Raw genomic sequence first — 23,895 nt, 5'->3', positions numbered from 1 at the left:
GTGGCGAGCACAGCTCACCACCGAGCCAGAAGTGTGGAGAGCGGACGCGTATCCGCGTCCCCTTGCGGGGCTCGCTGCGCTCACCACGCTTTGGGCTCGGTGGCACGCTGCGCTCACCACACTTAATAAAATCAACTCCACGCCGATGTGGATACGGGGGGTTTGACGTGGGTAGTGGGGATATTAAGCATTGTGTATTTTTAGGGCTTCAGAGCCACTTACATAATTTACGTAGCCAGCATAGTGCTGTATTGGTATTCTGAATACACCACTACGTAATGGGCGCCCTGATAATAAACAAGTACCCAAGATTCTTTTTATCCTTTTAAAAGAGGTTTAAAACCACATTTATTGGCTGAAGGTTTTCAAGCTCAGTTTGTGGAATTCTTAGAGAAGACTGACTGTACAGACATATTGAGTTAGGTTTTACAATCCTTGAAAGGTATTGAGGAAACTGATTTTGTTTCTCGATAATCCTGGGATGTTAACAACTTTAGAAGCTTCTAAACAAAAGCAATAGGGCAGGGGTAGACAAGGCGTGGCAGTACAGCCATAGTGGAACTTATCGGGGCATGGTTAGAAGTGTATTTCTACTACTGGAGTGCCATACATTGCCTATCCCTGGTGTATTGCACAATGATCTGGAAGGCTGACCATGACTCTTGCCAGTCTTCTATTCTGATTAGGCACCTAAGTGACAGACAGTTGACCTATGCATTCTGCAGCGGCAAGCCTATTTCCTTAAGTACTATCTAGTTCTAAGAAGACTATTGCTTTGCTTTGGCACACTACTGTACTTTGCACTTTATAGCAAAAAAGGCTCAAAACACATGATTTGATGAAATAATCACATGTATATATGTATGGGCTGTATATGGGCTGGAATCATGGCCATTACATATAATCAAACTACATGGAGTTTTTTAAAAGGGGGGGTATACAGAAAACAAAAATGGAATGGGGGGGTAGAGGGACATGGGTTTCAGACATAGTAACAGACATATTAAATATAAACGTACAAGAAAATCAAATAAAATTAGAAAATTGTAACATAATAGAGATATGAAACTTATGTACATAAGACAAGCAGCAAACGGTTGTAGGGGATATCGAAACTAACAGAGCTGTAGGTCAATAATAGACATTAAGATAATAGATATAGATGTGGGTCAATACTAGATATAGATAACATTAAGTGAGATGGGGGAAATACCTCCACTATCTGTTACATACTCATGCCATGACATCCATCCAGCAACACGGCGCCTCTATCTGACTGAGACGCGCGTGCGTCCCCCACGCACGCGCGTCTCAGTATCCGGGCGGCGGGGCGGCGACTGTGGGGGGGTGCGGTCGCCCGGTGTGGGCATCGGGCGACCGAGGGCAGCACCGTTGGAAGTGCGCGCGCGTCCCCTTCCGGCATACAGATGGCGGCGGGGCAGGGGATGGCGATGGCGACGCCATCGCCATCCCCTGCAAAGATGAATCCCGCTACATCTGTATGTGATTGGAGAGAAGCTAAAGCTGGGGCATTACTAGTAGGAGCATCCATTTTTGTCATATTCAATGTATAGTATAAAGCTTCACTATAATTTTGCAGTACATCTAAGCAAGGAAGAGAGGCTATTGGGTCTCTAACAAATAAGAGGACATCATCGGCGAAAAGGCATAATTTGTGCAAACTTTTCCCAATAAACCCTCCTGGGAAAGCTCCAATCTTCTGGTTTGATTCAGCTAGATGTTCTATACACATATTAAATATCAAGGGTGATAGAGGGCAACCATGTCATGTTCCATTCATAATCGGGAACATATCAAACAGGAAGCCATTGCTAAATACTCGTGCTGAGGGGGAGCTGTAAAGAGCCAACACAAAGGAAAGGATTTGACCATTAAAATCAAATGATTCCAATACCAAACGCATGAAGAACTAATTTAGTCTATCAAACGCCTTCTCCACATCTAAAGAAAGCAAAAGAAGGCCAGTATTAGGATTAATAGAGTCAATAATGTCAAACACTCTATGGGAGTTGTCAGAGGCTTGTTTTTCAGGTACAAACCTGACCTGATCAGGGTTGATCAGGGACAGTAAATGTGGCAATAAGTTTTAGTAAAAATGTTAACATTGCCATTTAAACGTGCGATGGGCCTGTATTTCTGTCAATTATTACCCGAGCCTCTAACATTTCTTTCGGAAAGGCTGTAAGGGCGGTAACCTCATTATAAAGGAAAGTCAAGAAACATAGAATTCATTGATGAAGCCATCTGGGCCAGGGACCTTACTATGTGAAAGTGACTTCAACACCATGGCTACCTCCCGAGAAGCCCAAGGGGCATTCAGTGATACTAATTGTTCAGTCTTGAGAGAAAGGATTGTACGGAATCAAGGGTGGGTTGAAAAGTGAGAGGATAAGATGACAGGTTATACAGACTAGTATAATACTTGGCAAACTGGTTTGCTATATCAAATGGATTGGACAGCTTATTACCTTGGGGGAGATCAAATGCTTTATTATATTGCTAGCCTGAAGGGCACGAGGTTTGTGGGCCAGCATTCTGCCAGGTCTTTTACCATACAAATACAATTTCTGCTTTAACCTATTCAGAGCAAATTGGGTCTGTCTCATAAGTCGTTTCTGAAGTTGACTTCTAATAACATCCAATTCCTTATGTAGAGATCTAGAAGGGTGGAGCTTATTTTGATATTCAATTTCTTTGAATTTAGACTCCTTTATGTTGTAGTTGCTTAGCCTGGCACTGAGTCTAGCACCTACTTGTATCACAGTGACCTGTACTACTGCCTTAAGAGCACACCAAAAAGTGGTGGTATCTGCTAGAGAGTTAGTAGCCATATAGGTGGATACGCTATCAATAATTGCTTTTCTAGAAATAGGGTCCAATAGGAGATGTGGGGATAGGCGCCAGGACCTAGGGGGTAGGAATTCTCAAGAAATATTTCATGACTAGCAAAGTGGAGCATGATCTGACCATGAAATAGGTAAAATATCAACTGGCTCTGAAAGTTGTAGAGTCCGTTTATCACATAGTAAAATATCAATGTGAGAGTAGGAACCATAAACTGGCGAGAAACTAGTATAATCTCGTCCATCTGAACTCTGCTACAACAAACAAAGTAACTGACTGCAATCTCCAGATGTGTAGTGGGGTTAGGCAAAAGAGCTGTCTGTTATCCACTTGAGGAGATGGTGCTGATGGTCACAATATTTTGGTGGTGGAAAGCAAATTCCAGTTCTTAGTTGTTGTAAAGAGCGATAAAAGGATGGTTCCAAGGCTGGTTCAGACTGCAATTCTCCAACACATTGGGTGTGCAACGGTGGGGCCGTTACGCGTTTCACTGCTATACCCTAGCAGCTTTTTCCAAGCTAAAAAACTGGTAGTTGCCCCCATACAGTATGTTACTGTCTACATCCTTGCTGGCGGGTCGCCAGAACGTACGCGCTGGCGACCCGCCAGCAGCCTCGCCAGCGAGGAGATTGAGACGCACGTGCGTCTCACGCGCACGCTAGCGCGACGGAAACCCTGTCCGTCTCTGCCTCAGGGAGACGGACAGGGTTAGGGGGGGTTAGGGGGGGTGCGGGCTGGCGGCGGGGACCCCGGGTTACCGCCGGCAAGCCGGCGGGGACCCGGGGGAACGGATCGAAGCGCCGTCGTAAGGGGACGCGCGCGCCGCTCGTGCGCGCGCGTCCCCTTCTCACCATCGCCATGGCGCTGGCGGGGGATGGCGGCTGGCGACGCCAGCGCCATCCCCTGCAAAGATGGTACCTGACCCATCTGTACATTAGGCCGACTTGTCCTTAGGACAAGTCGGACCCAATTCTCCTGTGAGCCGCCCGGCAGCTCCCCGGGAGGCTCACATACAATTTGGCACTTGATGAGCCAGTTTTTACATGTGATAAATCGCTTGCGATTTATCACATGTAAAACAAATGGGGAGCTGCAGGGCGGAGAGGAGCAGTGGGGCGGGCAGCGGCAGTAGTGGGGGCGGGCGGCGGCAGTAGTGGGGGCGGGCGGCGGCAGTAGTGGGGGCGGGCGGCGGCAGTAGTGGGGGCGGGCGGCGGCTCACAAATGAGTTCCCGGCGGGTGCCGGGTGCGGCGAGTGATGCTGACCTGGCCGGCATGCTGTGATCACAAATAGCAGCGCTGCCGCTGCGGGACGGGACGCACAGTGGCGGCTATTAGATTTTCAAAATACCTGTCAAATGACCGGCGGTTCTGTGATTGGCCCAAAGTGCCGAAATCGGATAAAATCGTCCCAAAATCGTATAGTGTATGGGGGCCTTAGGAGTTAGCAGTGAAATGTTTAGGGGCCCCACCATTGTTCATTCAATTTGTTGGAGAATTGCAGTCTGCACCAGCCTTGGACCTATCCAAGGGGCATGCAAAACATATAACTGTAGAAAACAACACTCGGGGCATGCAAAACATATAACTGTAGAAAACAACGGGTCATATCCTAATTACTAGCTGGAACTAAAGGCGCAGGTAATCATAGTATGTGTTACTAAATGGAGACACCAATTAACCTACAACCCAACCAAAAAGAAATAAAACGAGAGTATGAAAAAAAAAAAATTCAAACATAAATCAAACCGATGCATAAAGAAAGACAGAGACATAATAAATATAGGAACCAAGGGCATACAAGAAAACAACATACAAACAAATAGTAAAATGTAGTCAATCAAGAGGTCAGTCCCACATTCGGAGACCACTAATGAATAAGAGCATATTTCGACAACCACAGTACGTGGACAGAGATGTACTCAATCAAGAGGTCGGTCCTTCAGTCAAAAGCGGGGTTGGCTTCTTCATTGTAGAAGGCATTTCCCATTCGGCAAGTAGTTGGACTCTCGCATCGAGGATTGAAGTTCACATTTTAAGGATATCCATGCTTGATATCCTTAAATATCCTTTGATATTTGGTTAAAATACGACTGGTGAATAGTATGCATCCAACTCCTGTGGGTGTGCAGCCACAGGAGTTGGATGCATACTATACACCAGTCGTATTTTAACCACATAAACGTGGAAGTGATCCCTGTGGTTGAGCAGTTCACCTCAAGCTATTTTTTGGCAGATATTGGGCTTTTTAAAGTCCTATACCTCTGCAGGACAGAGGTTGTATCAAAACTGACGTGGTCAGTAACCCTTATATTCATTTCTTCACCATTGGAAGAAAACCTATTTTTATGGTACAAACCAGATTGGATCCTCACTTGCCCCTGATAAAGTCCTAAGGGACGAAACGCGTAGGGTTTCGTATCCTAAGAAGTTTCATGTACCTTGAAGTTGGATCTGTTGACATTCACCTGAATTAAACTGTATCCGAAGTTGTAACCTGCATCAAATGTTGTACAAACTTGTTTTTATTGATATTTTGTCATTGTAAAAGTTGAATAAATATAAATCTTATGCACCATTGTATGAATTAAAATAGACTAAAGTGGTGAAATAGGCAGAGCGCACATCCACCTTTTCTTCCTTCTATATATATATATATATATATATATATATATATATATATATATATATATATATATTTCGTTACATGTTATCTACCGTATTTTTCGCTCTATAAGACGCACCGGACTATAAGACGCACCTAGTTTTAGAGGAGGAAAACAGGAAAAAAATATTCTGAGGATGAGGTTATGGGCAGGAATGATCTGGCAGAACAGCAGAGAGACATAGGCAGAGAGGAAGAGACGTAGGGAGAGAGGCAGATAGGGGCAGAGAGACATAGGCACAATGACATGGGCATAGAGGGGCAGAAATACAATAGCAGAGAGGTGCAGAGTGACATGGGCAGAATGGCAGAGAGACATGGTGGGCAGAGTGATAGACATATAGAGAGAGGGGGGGACATGGGGAGGAAAGAAAGTGGTAGCTCATTCGTCCACTTATTAAAAATGCACTGTGTCACCCCTCCACCATGCAGGTAGCCCCAGGCAGGTGAGACACAAACCTGCTGTAGAGTCGAGTCTCGCTGCAGTGCCTAAGAGGAGCTGCCTACAGGTGACTGCTCCTTGTTAATGTCAGGAGGCTGAGAGCTAAATCTAATGGGCAGCTTCAAGCAGGGTGAAAGGTCTGCCTTCTAGCCAGCGGACGCGATGCCAGGACAGACAAGTGGGCAGTGGGTGGTGTTGAGCGGGCACAGAGTACTGTAGCCCGGTGGCAAATGACTGCCTCACATTCCCCCTCCTCCACACAGCTCCCAGCATCGGCAGCGCGCTGTCCCCCTTATACCCGGCTCCCAGCGGTGGCAGCCTCCTGGAAGCGCTGTCTGTCTTCCCCTTAGATACTGGAAGCTCCTACCTTCCTCTTACCCGGCCGCTCCGTCCCTCCAGCAACGCGGCAGCTCAATCCCTCGGTACACCTGGTGATCGGACATATGGGGATTGGAGACAGACACCCGGCTCCGTGGGAATGTTAGGGGGTGAGTGTAAAGGTGCCGGGTGAGGGATGATGACATGCTGGCAGCGGTAGGGAGACGCTGGGGTGAGGTCCGTTTGGCGAATGGCATATCGTCGGCGGGGTCCCTGCGGCAGATGGGAACTAGTAGTGCTAGATCCCATGATAGTTCCCCGCCGATGATATCCCATTCTCCAAAAGGACCCCGCTGCCCGGACCTAAGCTGCTGACAAGTACCACGGGAGGGGGAGCGGGCTCTGCTGCAGCTCCTGAGATGCTGGTGCAGCAGCACCAGCATTCAGGAGTTTTTTGCATGTTAATATTCCAATATTTGCTCCATAAGACGCACACACTTTTCCCCCCACTTTTTTGGGGAGGAAAAGTGCGTCTTATGGTCCGAAAAATACGGTACTCATAATCTAAGCATTTTTTAGTTAAATATTCTACACACTATTGGGAAAGGATGGGTACCACTAATGTGCAGTTACAGTTGTTGGTTCTTGAAAAGTACAATACAGAAAGCACAGTACTTGACAAATTTTGATATAAAGGTAATGGTAGCACGCAGTTTTTAATGGTATGTTTCATTTGGATGGGTTTTTTATATTTGTTTTTTTTTTATCATGTTTGTGGACGTTTCTGTAGCCAAACAGAGTCAGAACAGATATTAAGGAACTGCGATTTCTATGTGCAGAAGATGAACAAAGTCGGATATGTTGGATGACTGCATTCAGACTGTTAAAGGTATCATTTCTACATTAAAATAATATAAAATATAACTGGTGTAAGGTATAAAATGTGGGTTTATTACAGTTATTTGGAGCTCAAAAAAATGTTTCTGCTGTTCTACTACGATAATATCAGAATGTGTTGCAAACAGATGGATGCTTCCATTTCTGTAAAACTAATCCTATCTAATATTGGCTAATTGATAACCATTCTACATATGTTTTATAGGTTGGTTGTGTGAATCTATGTAGTTATTGGTCCAAGTAGTCCCACCTTTATATGCTTGGCATACATCATCAGGAGACGTGGGTTCAGCACTAAGGGGACGGAACAGCTCCAAAAAATGGATTAATAGGGAATGGCCTCTTTAGAGCATTATTTGTAGTAAACTGCATTATGCACAGTGACCTTTTACAAAATGATGGCCTTTTAGCTAAAATATCCTCTTCATTTTGCAGTGTCAATAGTTTACCACCTTTGGTAATGACATACTTCTGGTAATGTTAATTTATGAACTTTAATATGTAATATCTATTGGCATGTTCAGTTTTCAGTCCATGGAGGTTAGAAAAATGGAAAAAAAAGTAAGAACCAACTTGGCAAAACCATGAAAAGAGGTCTGATCATAGAGATGTAAGCCTAAAGGGGTTAAACGTATGCTGCAGTTAAAATAACTATTTAAATCAATGTTTTATTAAATACCTTTACTTTACTTGGATTTCCCAGTGGTTTTGCATTAATATATGGAAGGTTTGTTGCCACCTCTGAGGCTGCAAATCGTATCACTATGTTCTGTATGCTGCTCACCTAACACAGCCTGTTTTTATCCAGTACCTGTCACTTTATCCCCTTGGCCAGATTTCAGGCATCAATCAAGCTAAGTAGTGGTCATGGACAGTAGCACCTCTTTGTTGGCAATGAGAAGCTGTCAAAATTCTAATGCCTGAAATTGCTAGAAGCCACATGCATACCACTTTGAAGTGGAGGAACGGCCAGCAAAATATCTGTCAATAGATTGTAATATAGAAGGTGGTGTATACAACTAGTATCTAGTAACATTTCAATGTCTTATTATAACTGTTGTGATCATGACACATGCAGGAGTCTTCCATAGTATGTATGTTTAAATATATATAAATGTAGAGGGCCCTAGTGTATATACCACCATCTTAAGTGATCAGCTTAGGCAAATAGTAATACTTAGGCAAATATTGATACAATGTTTGACAATTTAAGATAATATTTATTAAAAATCTTGAACAGACATCCGTTTGTTTTTAATTCTTTGGATGGAAAACCGCATAGACAGAAATCCGATGCGTTTCGTCTCCGAAGAGACTTCCTCAGGGGTACACAGGATAAGCGGTATGTCGGTCTAAAAACAATAGCTGAATCTTTATAAAATTTGGTACCTCTATAGAGATCCAGTATCAATAAACCTTACAATAAAGGTGCTTGAAAAAAGGGAAAGGATTTGGTACCAGAGTCCCAGTGGCTCAAGTGTATCCTCTAACACCTTTTTAGGTGTTTAAAAAGGTGTTGGAGGATACACTTGAGCCACTGGGACTTTGGTACCAAATCCTTTCCCTTTTTTCAAGCACCTTTATTGTAAGGTTTATTGATACTGGATCTCTATAGAGGTACCGAATTTTATAAAGATTCAGCTATTGTTTTTAGACCGACATACCGCTTATCCTGTGTACCCCTGAGGAAGTCTCTTCGGAGACGAAACGCGTCGGGTTTCTGTCTATGCGGTTTTCCATCCAAAGAATTAAAAACAAACGGATGTCTGTTCAAGATTTTTAATAAATATTATCTTAAATTGTCAAACATTATATCAATATCAATATTTGCCTAAGTATTACTATTTGCCTAAGCTGATCACTTAAGGTGGTGGTATATACACTAGCGCCCTCTACACTCTATTTTCTTGGTTTCTATTTTTGTCTCCCGCTAACAGGGGAGATTCTGTAGAGGTAGCTGCTTTTTAATATTGGAAGCACAATTTAGGGTCAACCCCCACTTGCATATATAAAAATGTATTTATGCCTTTACTGTTCTTAACCCCTTCCCGACATTTGACGTACATTTACGTCATGGTCGGGAAGTACTTCCCGACACATGGCATAAATGTACGTCATGGTTTCTAACTGTCACTGCGTCTATAGACGCGGTGACAGTTAAGAGATGTCTGCTGTCCCTGACAGCAGACATCCCCCCTCGCCGCCCAGGGGGGGCAGGGGTGCCCCCCCCGGTCGGCGATCGCTGTGATTGGCTGTTCAAATCTGAACAGTCAATCACAGCGTTTCCTGTGTTACCGGCGGCTAAGCCGCTCGGTAACACAGAAAACGGTGGTGATCGGTGCAGCACCGATCACCACCGAGCGGCAGCACCCCCCTCCCACCCGCCGGGCACTCACCCGGCAGCAGCAGCAGCTCCCCCGGCTCCACCGCTACGTCCGGAGCGCACGCTGCGCTCCCCTCCTCCCCCCTCCCCCCCGCAGCAGCAGCAGCAGCAGCAGCAGCAGCATCATGCTGCTGCTGGAAAAGTTAAAAATAAAATAAAATAAAAAATAATGTGCAAATGTGTATATATATATATATATATATATATACACACACTATATATATATATATATATATATATATATATATGTGTGTGTATATATATGTATATATATGTATATATATATATATATATATATATATATATACACACATATATTTATATATATATATATATATATATATGTGTGTGTGTGTGTGTGTGTGTGTGTGTGTGTGTGCGTATACCGCACCGATCACCAACGATCGCCAGCCCCTCCCACCCGGCAGCCCCCCTCCCTCCCACCCACCCGGCTGCCGCAGCGCCAGCACCCCTCCCACCCCCCCGCCAGCCGCAGCGCCAGCCCCCCTCCCAAAGCTGGTGACCAAAATGGGGTCACTTGTGGGGGGGTTCCACTGTATTGGTGCTTCGGGGGTCTTGCTAATGCGACATAGCACCCGCCATTCATTCCACCACCAAAAATCACTCCTTCCCTTCTGAGTCCTGCCATGCACCCAACTGGTATTTTTTGGTCACATGTGAGGCATTGCCGTACCCGGGAGAAATTGGGGCACAGATTTTGGGGTGCTTTGTCTCCTTCATTCCTTGTGAAAATTAAAAATTTTGAGCCAGAACTGCATTTTTGTGTAAAAAATTAAATTTTTTTACACAAAAATGCAGATCTGGCTCAAAATTTTTCATTTTCACAAGGAATGAAGGAGACAAAGCACCCCAAAATCTGTGCCCCAATTTCTCCCGAGTACGGCAATGCCTCACATGTGACCAAAAAATACCAGTTGGGTGCATGGCAGGACTCAGAAGGGAAGGAGTGATTTTTGGATTTTGCAGCACAGATTCTGGTTGAATGACCCCTGAAGCACCTATACAGTGGAACCCCCCCACAAGGGACCCCATTTTGCAAACTACACCCTTCAGGGAATTCATCAGGGGGTATAGTGTACATTTCAAACCCCCAGGGGTTTCACCAACTTTGATACAACTGGGCAGTGAAAATGAAAAATTACATTTTTTTACACAAAAATGCAGTTCTGGCTCCAAATTTTTCATTTTCATAAGGTACGAAGGAGAAAAAGCACCCCAAAATCTGTGCCCCAATTTCTCCCGAGTACGGCAATGCTTCATGTGTGACCAAAAAATGGCAGGACTCAGAAGGGAAGGAGTGATATTTGGATTTTGCAGCTCAGATTCTGGTGGAATTTTGGTGGGTGCTATGTCGCTTTAGCAAGACCCCCGAAGCACCAATACAGTGGAACCCCCCCACAAGTGACCCCATTTTGAAAACTACACCCCTCAGGGAATTCATCTAGGGGTATAGCGTACATTTAAAACCCCCAGGGGTTTCACCAATTGTGGTACAACTGGGCTGTGAAAATGAAAAATTACATTTTTTTACACAAAAATGCAGTTCTGGCTCAAAATTTTTCATTTTCACAAGGAATGAAGGAGACAAAGCACCCCAAAATCTGTGCCCCAATTTCTCCCGAGTATGGCAATGCCTCACATGTGACCAAAAAATACCATTTGGGTGCATGGCAGGACTCAGCAGGGAAGGAGCGATATTTGGATTTTGCAGCACAGATTCTGGTGGAATGAATGGTGGGTGCTATGTCGCATTAGCAAGACCCCCGAAGCACCAATACAGTGGAACCCCCCCACAAGTCACCCCATTTTGCAAACTACACCCCTCAGGGAATTTATCTAGGGGTATAGTGTACATTTCAAACCCCCAGGGGTTTCACCAATTTTGATACAACTGGGCTGTGCAAATGAAAAATTACATTTTTTACACAAAAATGCAGATCTGGCTCAAAATTTTTCATTTTCAAAAGGAATGAAGGAGAAAAAGCACCCCAAAATCTGTGCCCCAATTTCTCCCGAGTACGGCAATGCCTCACATGTGACCAAAAAATACCAGTTGGGTGCATGGCAGGACTCAGAAGGGAAGGAGTGATTTTTGGATTTTGCAGCACAGATTCTGGTTGAATGACCCCTGAAGCACCTATACAGTGGAACCCCCCCACAAGTGACCCCATTTTGCAAACTACACCCTTCAGGGAATTCATCAGGGGGTATAGTGTACATTTCAAACCCCCAGGGGTTTAACCAATTTTGATACAACTGAGCTGTGAAAATGAAAAATTAATTTTTTTCATTTTCACAGCCCAGTTGTATCAAAATTGGTGAAACCCCTGGGGGTTTGAAATGTACACTATACCCCTAGATGAATTCCCTGAGGGGTGTAGTTTGCAAAATGGGGTCACTTGTGGGGGGGTTCCTAACTTTTAGCATCTTATGGTGCCTAGAAACCTACATGGTGCCTAAAAAATAATCTTATAAAAAGGAGGCTCCAAAATCAAGTAGGTGCTCCTTCTATTATGAAGCCTGTGGTTTGGTCACCGTGCACACTAGGGCCACATATAGGATATTTATGAAAACAAAAGAATTGGGGGAATCAATTTTTAGTCACATTTCTCTAGTAAAATCTACTGTATTCGTTAGAAAAATGTATTAAAATTGAAACTCTGCAAAAAAAAAGAAATTTTGAAATTTCACCTACACTTTGTTTTAATTCCTGTGAAACACCTAAAGGGTTAACAAACTTCCAAAATGCTGTTTTGAATACTGTGAGGGGTGCAGTTTTTGAAATGGCATCATTTATGGGGGTGTCTCACATACAAGTCCCTCAAAGTCACATCAGAACTGAACTGGTCCCTAAAAAAATCAGTGTTTGAAATTTTCTTGAAAATTTGAGAATTTGCTATTCATATTGTAAGCCTCCTAGTGTCCCAAAAAATTAAAAGGAAGTTGAAATAATGATGTCAACATAAAGTAGACATATGGTCTATGTTAGTTATTCACTATTTTGAGTGGTAAGATTATTTGTCTCACAAGCAGAAAATTTAACATTTTGCAAATCGCAAAATTTTCCATTTTTTTCCGACATTTTGGTATTTTTCACAAAAAAACACAGACTGTATCGACGAAAATTTACCACTAACTTGAAGTACAATGTGTCACGAGAAAACAATCTCAAAATCACTGGGATAAGTAAAAGCAAAAAAAAGTTATCCCCACTTAAGTGAGACATGTCAGATTTGAAAAAAATGGCTCTGTCAGGAACGCAAAAACTAGCTCTGTCAGGAAGGGGTTAAAGACGAAGCAACACTAAACCTCTAAAGGATATGTATAAGTGATAACCCTACTCCAACTGTTACCTCTGCTCTGTCCCAAATCCAATTCAATGTAGCCTTACCACTGTAGTTTATTAATGTACTTTAGTTGCACTTCCCTGTGAGTTGATTGGCTATAGTATACTATAGTAAGAGAGTTTGGTGTGATAAATGTATTTGAGACTGTACAATAATAATAACTTGTGATATTGTAGTACACTATGAGGATTCATCAACTCTGCTTCCTATCTACATTATGTAGACAAAAGTGATTGGACACCAACAAGAAATAGATTAACCAGATTTTATTGACATTGGTGCTTTGTAGGTCCAGCATCTGCAGTGATCACTGCAAACACCTTACACTCCAATTTATCCCAGAGGTTTTCAATGCGGTTAAGATGATTAGTCCATCCAGGTTATCAAATTTTCTGTATACCAGTCCAGTGTCACCATTAAAACATGGCGTTTCTGTAGAACTGCCACAGTGTTGGGAGCAGAGAGTTATCGAAAACATCTTTATACTTCTAAATGATAATTTGGTAAGAAATCTCCAGTTTTAAAGTGGCAATCATTTACACTGCAAAACCAGTTTGATTTTGAATTGTTTAAGATTGACGCTTTCAAAAAAAATTGAGATTTCTTACAAAATCTCTCATTCTATTACATTTCACCCCATATGTTTAAACCACATGTTCAGAATACTCATCGGATCTAACATATCTAATCACTATGACGTGCCCTTAAACTAATGGAATCTTTGCCCACAACAGAAAGGTCAATACACATGTGCATATGACAGGCTTCCCCCCTCCCGATAACAATCCGTTGGGACCACGTGACTATTATGTCATTATGGCTGTGGGTGGACCAGGGAAAATACAGGATGAGTTCAGGTGGCTTTGTGCTGTGGTCACGTGTTGCTGCATCATCGCAGTCACGTGACCATGGCAAGTACTGAGCCTAATATGGTGCATCAGCGGCTGTGACAGTCGCCCTTACTCAGCACTTGATATTGTGCGACAGCAGTCACGTGGTCATGTGACTGCAGGAGTATCTCCATCTGAGAATCATCACACTATCACAGTCACGTGACCACTGCATCATAGCGTTCATGTGATAGTGGCAATATAAGGCAAATTTTGTATTGGGCGATCTAGAATAGTTTTGAGAATCAACCTATATTGTTAATAAATACTAAAATAAGGAATCTTAACATCATCCAGTACAGATAGCAATCTGCTACAGATGATTACATCTGGTATCCACACTATGTAAGTATAAGTAAACACAGCGATCATGTGACACATTACAAAGGTCACATGACCGCATGAATGGGATAATACTTAAGAATATGTTTTTCAGTTTGGTGCATTATATTAGTCAATGTCTGTCTCCATAATAATTATTATTAATAACAAACCATGGGATATATATATATTTTTTTTTTTATGAAATGAAAGCTAAAAAGCACGTGGGTTCACAGTTGCAAAACAGTCACCAGCCATATTGGATATAGTAGAAATATGGACTCAGTGGCAACAATAGACGACCTTTGAAAAAGCCAGTTTAACTGGCGAAACGCGTCAGCTGTGCAAACCTATCAGCCTCTCCTTGGCGTACAAGTAACCCTACAACACTAGATTAAGGACTATCCTGGACCAGACCGCAGGACCCTAAGTTCTTTAACAAACTCACCTATTCACCATATAGGCTCATGAACACCCTTGTATTTTTCTTCCTAACACCTCCAATGCTTTTCACACTCAAACCTCCGATCAAGCAGCCTACAATGATCCCTTTTAAAACTTGGTTAGCTCCTTCCGGCAAGCCCTTGACTTAGCAAATTATCTGATCAGTCCCCCTGTACCCTTTTTATACCTTCATGAACCCATGTCTGCTGCAGGTGCATACCATTTTGCTTGCAACAGGGTGTCCAATCACCTTTGCTGACATAGGGCCTTATTCTAGTTCACTCTTTCTGACAAAATCCTTCTTAGATGGACAAAACCATGTGCACTGCAGGTGGGGCAGATGTAACTTGTGCAGGGAGAATTAGATTTGGGTGAGTTATTTTGTTTCTGTGCAGGGTAAATACTGGTTGCTTTATTTTTACACTGCAATATAGATCTCACTTTGAAGTAAAACCCCACCCGAATCTAATTCTCTCTGCACAAGTAACATCTGCCCCACCTGCAGTGCACATGGTTTTGTGAACTAGAATAAGGCCCATAGTGTTCAGGGCTTGATGTTTTATAGAATTTTTCTTCTCTTGCTAAAGCTTGCTTCTGTCTATGAGTTGTACATATGGTGGGATTCTCTCCTAAAATGTAGATTTATTTGCTCTCGTTACAGTATGGCATACTTCTTTATCAGAATTATCGAATTCCTCAACAGAAAAGCTTGCACACAAATTTCTCTGCACCAGTAAGTTTGAATATTTTCTTGATTGAGTCCCTGTGTTCCATGTAATGTGTTTGAATATTTTTTATTTTCTTAAAATGTATTCTCTGTATAATACTGACCCTTTGTTCTGTGGTGACCAATGAAACCTTTTTATATATATATATATATATATATATATATATATATATATATATATATATATATATATATATATATATATATATATATATATATATATATATATATATATATATATATATATATTCTTTATTAAAATTTTACCAGAAAAGAATAAAGTCATTGCAAACTTTTCAAACATGGAAAACCGTACATACTGAGATGTGGTCATGACATCACGTATCAGATCAATTACAGTAATACAGCAAGGACAGTTAGTATTGAGAAAAAAACAAAACAAAAAACAAGAAATATTATAATACGTCCTATTCTTGCTTAGTATAAGATAATAGTCCTATAATATCTCGCCTGATAGATTACTCAGTACATAACATAGTAAAACGTTTAAACGTAGTAACAACAGGAATAATAAGACATGGGAAATAGAAAGGGGAAGGATATATTTTGGGAAGAAGGGGAGGAGGGATTGTGGGATTGAGAGAAGGAAATAGTCAAAAGTAGTTGAGTCTGGTAGGTCATGCTATCTCCGATCTATTCGTTAGCTTACCGTAAAGGTCACCAATGAAACCTTTTTTCGTATTTTGTAATACTAAAAAAACAAGTTTAAGAAACATTTGACGCATCCAGTCTCCCCTAGAGTTCCCCAGTGCCCTGTCCTGACAAATTAATTGTGAATGCAAATCCATTTTTTTTTCTTTTTTAAACCTATGATTTTTACTTTTAAAGTAAAACCCTTGGTTTTTCATACATTTTGCGGCTCCCACCTGTCACTTTTCAAACACAGCCTGTGACATGACAGGTAGGAGCTGATTGGCTGGCCATTTATCACTCTCCATTTTATCACTTTTCAAGCTTAGCACATCTGGCCCTAAATCTACATTATCTGAATCCTTCCCATGCCCTGTGTTTCTGTATCCAATATACAAGAATGACTTAAAGGTTTGTTTGTTTTGTTGGACTTCTGCACAAACAAAAATTGTATTGCTATAAGATATTATACAATATCTAAGCTAAAATGTTACCAAACAATGGCTACAATTGCAATGGGGCCAATAGTCTTAGGGGTCCTGATAGCCAGGCAACCAACCTATTGCAACACACCTATACTCACTGGAGCAGGCACTGGCTCTTTTCTTAACAGCGCTGTAGAAATCTGTCCATCCACTGTTACCTTCTATAGCAGCACTGTGGAGACAGAATCCACAGCACTGCTAAGGAAACAGAAGAGGCCAGCTCCTCTATCATTCTCTGCTGCACAAATGCTACTGTGATGGCATAAAAGAATAAAGCTTTTAATGTTTTTATCTTTTTTAAACTATGCTATATTCTGTTTTCAGAGAAGCGTGTCTGAAAATTGCTTGGTTGCAATGGATTTCTCTGGACAGACAGGAAGGGTTATTGAAAATCCATTGGAAGCACAGAGTGCCGCAGTTGAGGAAGGTCATGCATGGAGGGTAAATATTAAACTGCATCATTTCACAACTTTCCATTAAAAATAATGAAATTGCTAACTTGGGTAATTGCCATTCTTATGGTAACAAATATTGTGTACCAGATTTGGTTGAACACAGACATGAAGCATGTTCTGCCATTTAACCAACTGCACTGGTTACTTCTAAAACAGGCAGTAATGTACAGTATAACGTAATTCTAGATTATGCAGTTCTTCATTCCAAGTTATAGTACTTTGCCTAAAGGTGACTACCCTGAGACCTCTTACTATGACCATGTTCAGAGCTGGCCCTAAACAATTTGATGTTTGTACCCCTTAGTAGAAAATATAGCCCCTGTGCACAGCTGACAGAGACTAGCTAGAGAGACAGCTGCAGCGGTGCCACCAAGTCGAATGGTGATGATCTCATCACCCTTCATTTGAACTGATGACACCACCGCCACGGGTCCCATAATAGTTTCCCAAAATCTTATATTACTGTCAAGGTTTTAAGGCTGTCCATGCTTTACTTCAGATGGTTAAATCTGTTTTTTTTTTTATTTAATTTACCTGTGCTCAAGCACATGGTTAGGCTTAAAATTTGGACTGGGTGGTGGTCTTTGTGGAGTTTTTCATTAAACAAAAGCTAGATCCAAATAAAACATTAAAGGCTGTAAGCAGGGGGAAGATAGTGTGAGGTCACAGGATGTGAGCAGGAGGCAGAGGGTGTGGGGTGACGGGCTGTAAGATCATGGCAGATTGTGTAAGGTGATTGGATGTGAACAGTGGGAAGATGGTGAGAGGTCATAGGATGTGAGCAGGAGGCAGAGGGTATGGGGTGACGGGCTGTAAGATCATGGCAGATTGTGTAAGGTGATTGGATGTGAACAGTGGGAAGATGGTGTGAGGTCATAGGATGTGAGCAGGAGGCAGAGGGTGTGGGGTGATGGGCTGTAAGCATGGCAGATTGTGTAAGGTGATTGGATATGAGCAGAGGTAGATGGTATGGTTTAAAGGCGGTGACTGGGGGCAGATGTTTAGTGGTGTGTGACTGGAGGACAGAGGATGTGGGGTTGGGAACAAAGCAGTATACTAATTTGTGGTCCATGTGTGACCTTTTTTCTTGTGTCCATATTTTGTCTGTCGACCATGTTGACCTATTGATTGTTGACCCTTTATGCCATAACCAAAATTGTGATGGCTAGATGACATGGGATGATACTGTATGTTATCAGGTGCGCTATTTTCGTACATCTTGAAATCGCACTATGACCCTGATTCTGGTTGGTTCACAAAGCAGCGGTAGTTCTTTAGTCTATATTTGACTTTGACCAGAGTGACTTTTATCTTACAGAAGCGCAGTTCACGCATGAATGTGTTGGGTAGCCAAAGTCCACTCCATCCTTCTACCCTTAGCACAGGTAAACAGAGTTGCTATGTTTATTTTTTGTTTGTTTCCATTGATGATGTAATTTGTTGATATTACAGCAATACTGTATTTTCCGTAGTAATTCATAGGACACAACCATGGTTCCATGGTAGAATATCCAGAGAAGAGTCACAAACAATCATTAAACAACAAGGGCTTGTGGATGGGTAAGATCACATATTACAACTCCATTTACTTAGGAATATAGATGTTTCCATGTACATCTAGCCTTCTTTCGTGTTATATAGCCCTTTTAGTGACATTGTGACTTTTTCCGTTAAATATAAATAGCATCTTATTTACAAAACGGAGCGATTAGGAAGCACAAGCGGCTTGTTTATATTCAGTGCTGCTGTATCCATATACGAAATGCTCTGTTATACTGTTGTTTCTTATGCAGATACAGCAGTAGTCGCACACTGATTACAAAATACAGATGGAGCCCCTCTCATTCAGGCAGGGGCTGGCGGTAGATTTTCCAGCCATGCATGAGACTTACTCGCATCCCCTTTAACCGGAGCTCCCTCCCCCCGGGTGCCCGCCGCCTCGTCGTTGTCCCCCATAGCCATCCCCCACCTACCTGCTCCCCCCCCCAACCCTGCCGGTCTCCCAGAAGCGGAGACGGGCAGGGTTCCCGTCCCCTGCCGATGGGAAACTGGGACGCGTATGCGTGTGGGACGCTTGCGCATTCCAGCCAGATGTAGCGTCTGCTCACCAGTGGGGGTGGTCTGGTGAGCCCCAGCACTGGATGAGCGGCACTACATCTGTAGGTCAGAAAAAAAGATGATCACCAATACAGAGTTACACAGAACTCACGTGTTATGTATAACGTGACTTGTATTGCAAGTAGATGCATATGGACATAGTGGCTTAGGTAATTTATTGCACATGTAATATTTTCACTTATAAACTCAGTTACTGAAACCTTTTTGTTTTTCAGCCTTTTTCTACTACGAGACAGTCAGAGTAATCCAAAGACCTTTGTGCTGACACTATGTCACCACCAGAAAATAAAGCATTTCCAGATATTACCGGTGAGTATTTTTTTTTTTTTCAAATGCAGACCTTCAAATGTTTAACATTTTTTGTAATGTTAGACCCTCTGTTGTAATTCACACTTGCAAACAAAATGTAATATGTACACTAGCACACAGATTTTCCCTGGTCTACAGCAGGGGGACATTGAGGAGGCTGAAAGCATTTTAGCCAATCCAATTTGAAAGGAGCTACTGTACTTCCCCTGTGTGGCCCTTGGTCATGGAATGGTGTTTGTTTTGGTTTTGTTTACCCTTTCCATCAGTATTTCAGCAGTGCAACTGGAACACTTTTATTTTCGTTTTGGACACTTATGTGATTTGCAGGGTTCCTTAAGGACTAGAATTGTGAAACAATAAAAACACCAAGGTTTACCAAATTTCACCATTACAGTCCAAGTTTTAAGAATATCCAATCTTGACTACAAGGTAATATCATTAGTGCCTCAGTCAATTTGATTTAACATAAAGAACATAGAAGCATCCTATATTAGTATATTTATCCAGATGGATGTCTCCACACCCGCAAACTTCAAAAATATGAAGGTATTCCCAGTCTTTGCATTTTTGAACATTAATTGGAGCATCCAATTAGCCGCAATCATATTGCGACCGAGAACAACCAGGGGGTTTTCATGTGAAAATGCTGCAAAATGCTGTGAACCTATGCATTTTCCCTAGATTTATCCTAAAAAGGCACTTACTACAGATTTGGTTTTGTATGCCTGAGATATGTCAAAACAAATCCCTGATAATTGCTGGCTATCAGGGCTAATAGGAAAGCCCCCGGCAAATCCATTAGCTGTGGTAAATTAACACAGCTAATTGTATCCCCCTAAAACACTAAGACCCTTATGTGACATTTCTGATTATGTGAATATTTTTAACTTGTGTGGAAACCCTGAGCTAAACATTTGTTAAAACATAAATTAATTGTACTTAGATGTATGCAGTGCTCGAAGCGGAAATTGCAAAGTGGGGGTATGGAAAAACAAAGGGGGCGTGGCCACTAAAAATAAGGTGTGGTCACTCAAAAGGGGCCATGTCTTTAAGTGCAGTGTACCACGTCACACATCCAGATGTTTATTTAGGAGGTGTGGCACAGTGACAAGGATATACACTGAACTTAAAGGGGAGGGACACAGGAATGGGGACAAAGGGAGAGGAGGGATGGCACCTGGGGACACAAGGTGTGTGGGGGGAGGGAGAGAGAGAGAGAGAGAGGGACACAGGAATGGGTACATGAGGAGAGGGAGTGAGGGACACAGCACCTGGGGACAAATGGGGGGGGGGGGGGGGTGGCACAGGTCATTTGCACATGAGAGGGGGTAGAAAGGACACAATACCTGGGGGGAGAGGAGGGGTGGCACCTGGGGACATGAGGGGAGGGGGAGAGGAGGGACACAGGAATGGGTACATGAGGAGGGGGATAGTAGGGAAAGAGGACCTGGAGACATGAGAGGAGAGAGGGGTTACACTGGTCATTTGCAAATGAGAGGGGGTAGAAAGGGGGAGAAGGGACACAATACCTGGGGGGAGAGGAGGGATGGCACCTGGAGACATGAGAGGAGGGACACAGGAATGGGCACATGAGGAGGGGGAGAAGAGGGGCAAAGGACCTGGGAACATGAGGGGGGGGGGGGGAGGAGGAACACAGGACCTGGGAACATGAGTGTGGGGGGGGGGGGGGGGGAGGATGGACACAGCACCTGGGGACATGAGGGGGAGAGGATGGTATTTTACCTGACCGCACATTGCTCCTCTTCTCCAGCAGAACCTTTCCCATAGTGTGTAGCAGTTTGGGGGGAGGCGGCGGAAGCCTCCCCCCCCCAATAAAACACAATGTGGCAGCTAGTGACAGCTCCCCCCTTGTGGGTGAGCAGGTAAAAAAAAAACAGTGCTCGAAGGAAGTGCCGGTATGCTATACCGGTGTATACTGGCCCACTTCAAGCATTGGATGGATGTATATTTTAGTGTGTATGGATGTTCCATGATAATTATTGAATGCTTTAACTAATCATCTTCAAACTTTGCACACTACCTTATCATCTGAAGGGACGATCTAAGTTTAAAGATGGTTTTAATTGGACATCCCCTTAAGGGTGCTGTCATAGGGGTCCATGGTATTTCTGTTGTTTTCATTCATTGTGATATGTCGTTGGAAAGCTTATGACTTTCTGAATACAACCAGGGCTGCTAAAAGCGCCGCTGGGTCCTGGTAAAAAGGGGCATCATTGGGAAGGGCATGGCTAGCAGAAGGGGGCGTGACCCATCAGACCTGAGCCTGGGTAAAAAGTACTCGCTCCCCCCCCTCTCGATGGCACTGAATACAATACAGTAAACAGACTTACTGTAAGTGGACCCTTACCTCTTGATTGGTGGGTTTTCCTGGGGCAGGACAAGCCTACCAGGGCAGAGAGCCTGTTCCTGCAGCACAACTCAGCCCGAGAAATTTCTGGGCATAACACTAAAGGGGTTAAAGGCCTATAAGGGTCCATTTAAATGAAAAATATTTTTACTTTACAAAACTTTTGAGAATTGCATAAACTTTTGCCCGTGCGTCGTATGGCCTTAAGACTAGTGCGGAATAATGTCACTGGCATATCTTTTAGCAAAGAATGTACGTCAGTTGAAATTGATTAAAAATGAGAGATACGATACTATGTTACTAGAATTCTGTTGTTATTAAGAAAGACGTAAAAGTACGCTATGTATATCCGTTATACCCCTGTCACACTGCAACAAGTAACCCACCCCCCTTTTTGAACATTGAAAAATGCAGATTGTTTACTTAACAATTTTGATTCACTTCTTACTTATACCTTTGTGTTAATAAGCAATAAAGCATAAAGCTTTTTATGTCCGCAATGCCCAGCACAAAGGATACAGTATGTATTTGACAAGGAAAACAGCACCAGACACAGCCTAACCAATATTGCACTCCTCCTACTAAAGGCTTTATCAATCCTCATTTATAAATGTACCTCTGGCAGGACTAAAACAATCACTCACTGTTGACTAGTCAACCAGGATGTCTAGTTTGAAGTGCGTAAGTATACATTAGCATTCTGCCAATCACGTCATTGAGTTGTCCGCAAAAGCACACAATTATTTAGAGTTGTGTGGAATGGAGTTAAATGGAAAGCTACTGACTGAGCAGTTGATATTGGAATTATGTGGGTTCCCAGTACTATATTTTAGTGATTTGCATCGTATGCGGGAAAAATCGCATCGCATGGGGACGCAGATACCTGTGAGCCGCGAGGGGACGCAGATACCTGTGAAGCCCGCAAGGGGACACGGATACCTGTGAAGGTATCCGCGTCCCCTCACGGGGCTCGCTGCGCTCGCCACACTTCGGGCTCGGTGGCTCGCTGCACTCACCACACTTTCTATTCTCAACTCCACACCGACGTGTATAGTGGGGGTATGAAAAGGTCGTAGGATGCGTAGTGGGGGTGATACAGTGTGAAAAATGACTTTTGGGTTGCATTTTACATGATTTCAAGTCATGTCCTTAATTTCAGTGAAAAATGACATCGCATCGCATGAGATCCGATCGCATGCGATTTTTTACAAAAAATGCATGAAAACACGGTAAAACATGGTAAAATCGCATCGCATGCCACTACAATATGGCATGCGATGGGAGCCGTGAAAGTACACAAGTACCGTTTATGTTATACCCATTTCAGACAGAGGGCCAGATGCACTAAGCTTCAAAAACTGCTAATATGGAGAATGATAATCAACCAGCCAATCAGCTCCTAATGGTCATATTTCAAACCCAGTCTGTAACATGGCAGAAGCTGATTGGCTGGTTGTTTATCACTCTACACTTGAAGCATAGTGCATCTGGCCCATAATGTTTAAGTACGTAACCTCTTTCACACCTGAATGATAAACTCGGGTAATTCCTAGATTTTATTGTTTACAACTGACCCAGACCTTTAGGGCCAGATGTATCAAACCTTCAAAAGTAATAAAATTGGAGAGTGATAAACAACTAGCCAATCAGCTCATATCTGTTATTTTTCAAACCCAGCCTGTGACATGGCATTAGGAGCTGATTGGCTGTTTTTTTATCACTCTCCATTTTATCACTTTTGAAGCTTGATACATCTCGCCCCTAGTCTTATTTACAGTCACGCTTGGAAGTGATGTCATCTCCACAGGTTACTGTGCCCATCAATGAACTCCTAAGACTGCAGGCAACTCAGATCTTTCCTGGTGCTGAGCAGGGACACCGATTCTGTACATCAGGCACACCTAAGACCTGGTTTCAACCCACAAGCCCTGTTAATATCTCAGGTTAGTAGGCTGCTGTAGGTCTGAAAGGGGTATAACTCTCTAGATAAAACACATTGCTGACATAATTAAAGTAACAAATTTGTTAGAACATTTAGATAAGAATTGTATGTGCTACACTTTTTTATGGCTTTTGTTATTTATTTACCCCTCAGTGTGAAGACGATGGGCAGATGTTCTTTAGCCTAGATGATGGCAATACCAAATTTACAGATTTAATTCCACTTGTTGAGTTTTATCAGCTAAACAAAG

At 42.7% G+C, this 23,895-nt stretch overlaps 1 protein-coding gene across 1 annotated transcript in view; it reads left to right on the top strand.

The window, feature by feature from the left end:
* Nucleotides 1–23,895, top strand: part of GRB10 (growth factor receptor bound protein 10) — a 229,515-nt gene that overhangs the window by 200,619 nt on the left and 5,001 nt on the right. The window contains 7 exon segments of the mRNA XM_083188204.1: nt 7,078–7,176; nt 15,252–15,323; nt 16,778–16,894; nt 18,227–18,293; nt 18,381–18,468; nt 19,242–19,335; nt 23,799–23,895. Coding sequence (XP_083044330.1) covers nt 7,078–7,176; nt 15,252–15,323; nt 16,778–16,894; nt 18,227–18,293; nt 18,381–18,468; nt 19,242–19,335; nt 23,799–23,895 — 634 coding nt within the window.

The sequence above is a fragment of the Crinia signifera genome, chromosome 5 (assembly GCF_055691185.1).
Source record: "Crinia signifera chromosome 5, ASM5569118v1, whole genome shotgun sequence".
In the NCBI taxonomy this organism is placed as follows: domain Eukaryota; kingdom Metazoa; phylum Chordata; class Amphibia; order Anura; family Myobatrachidae; genus Crinia; species Crinia signifera.
This window is presented reverse-complemented; position numbering and strand designations above follow the sequence as displayed.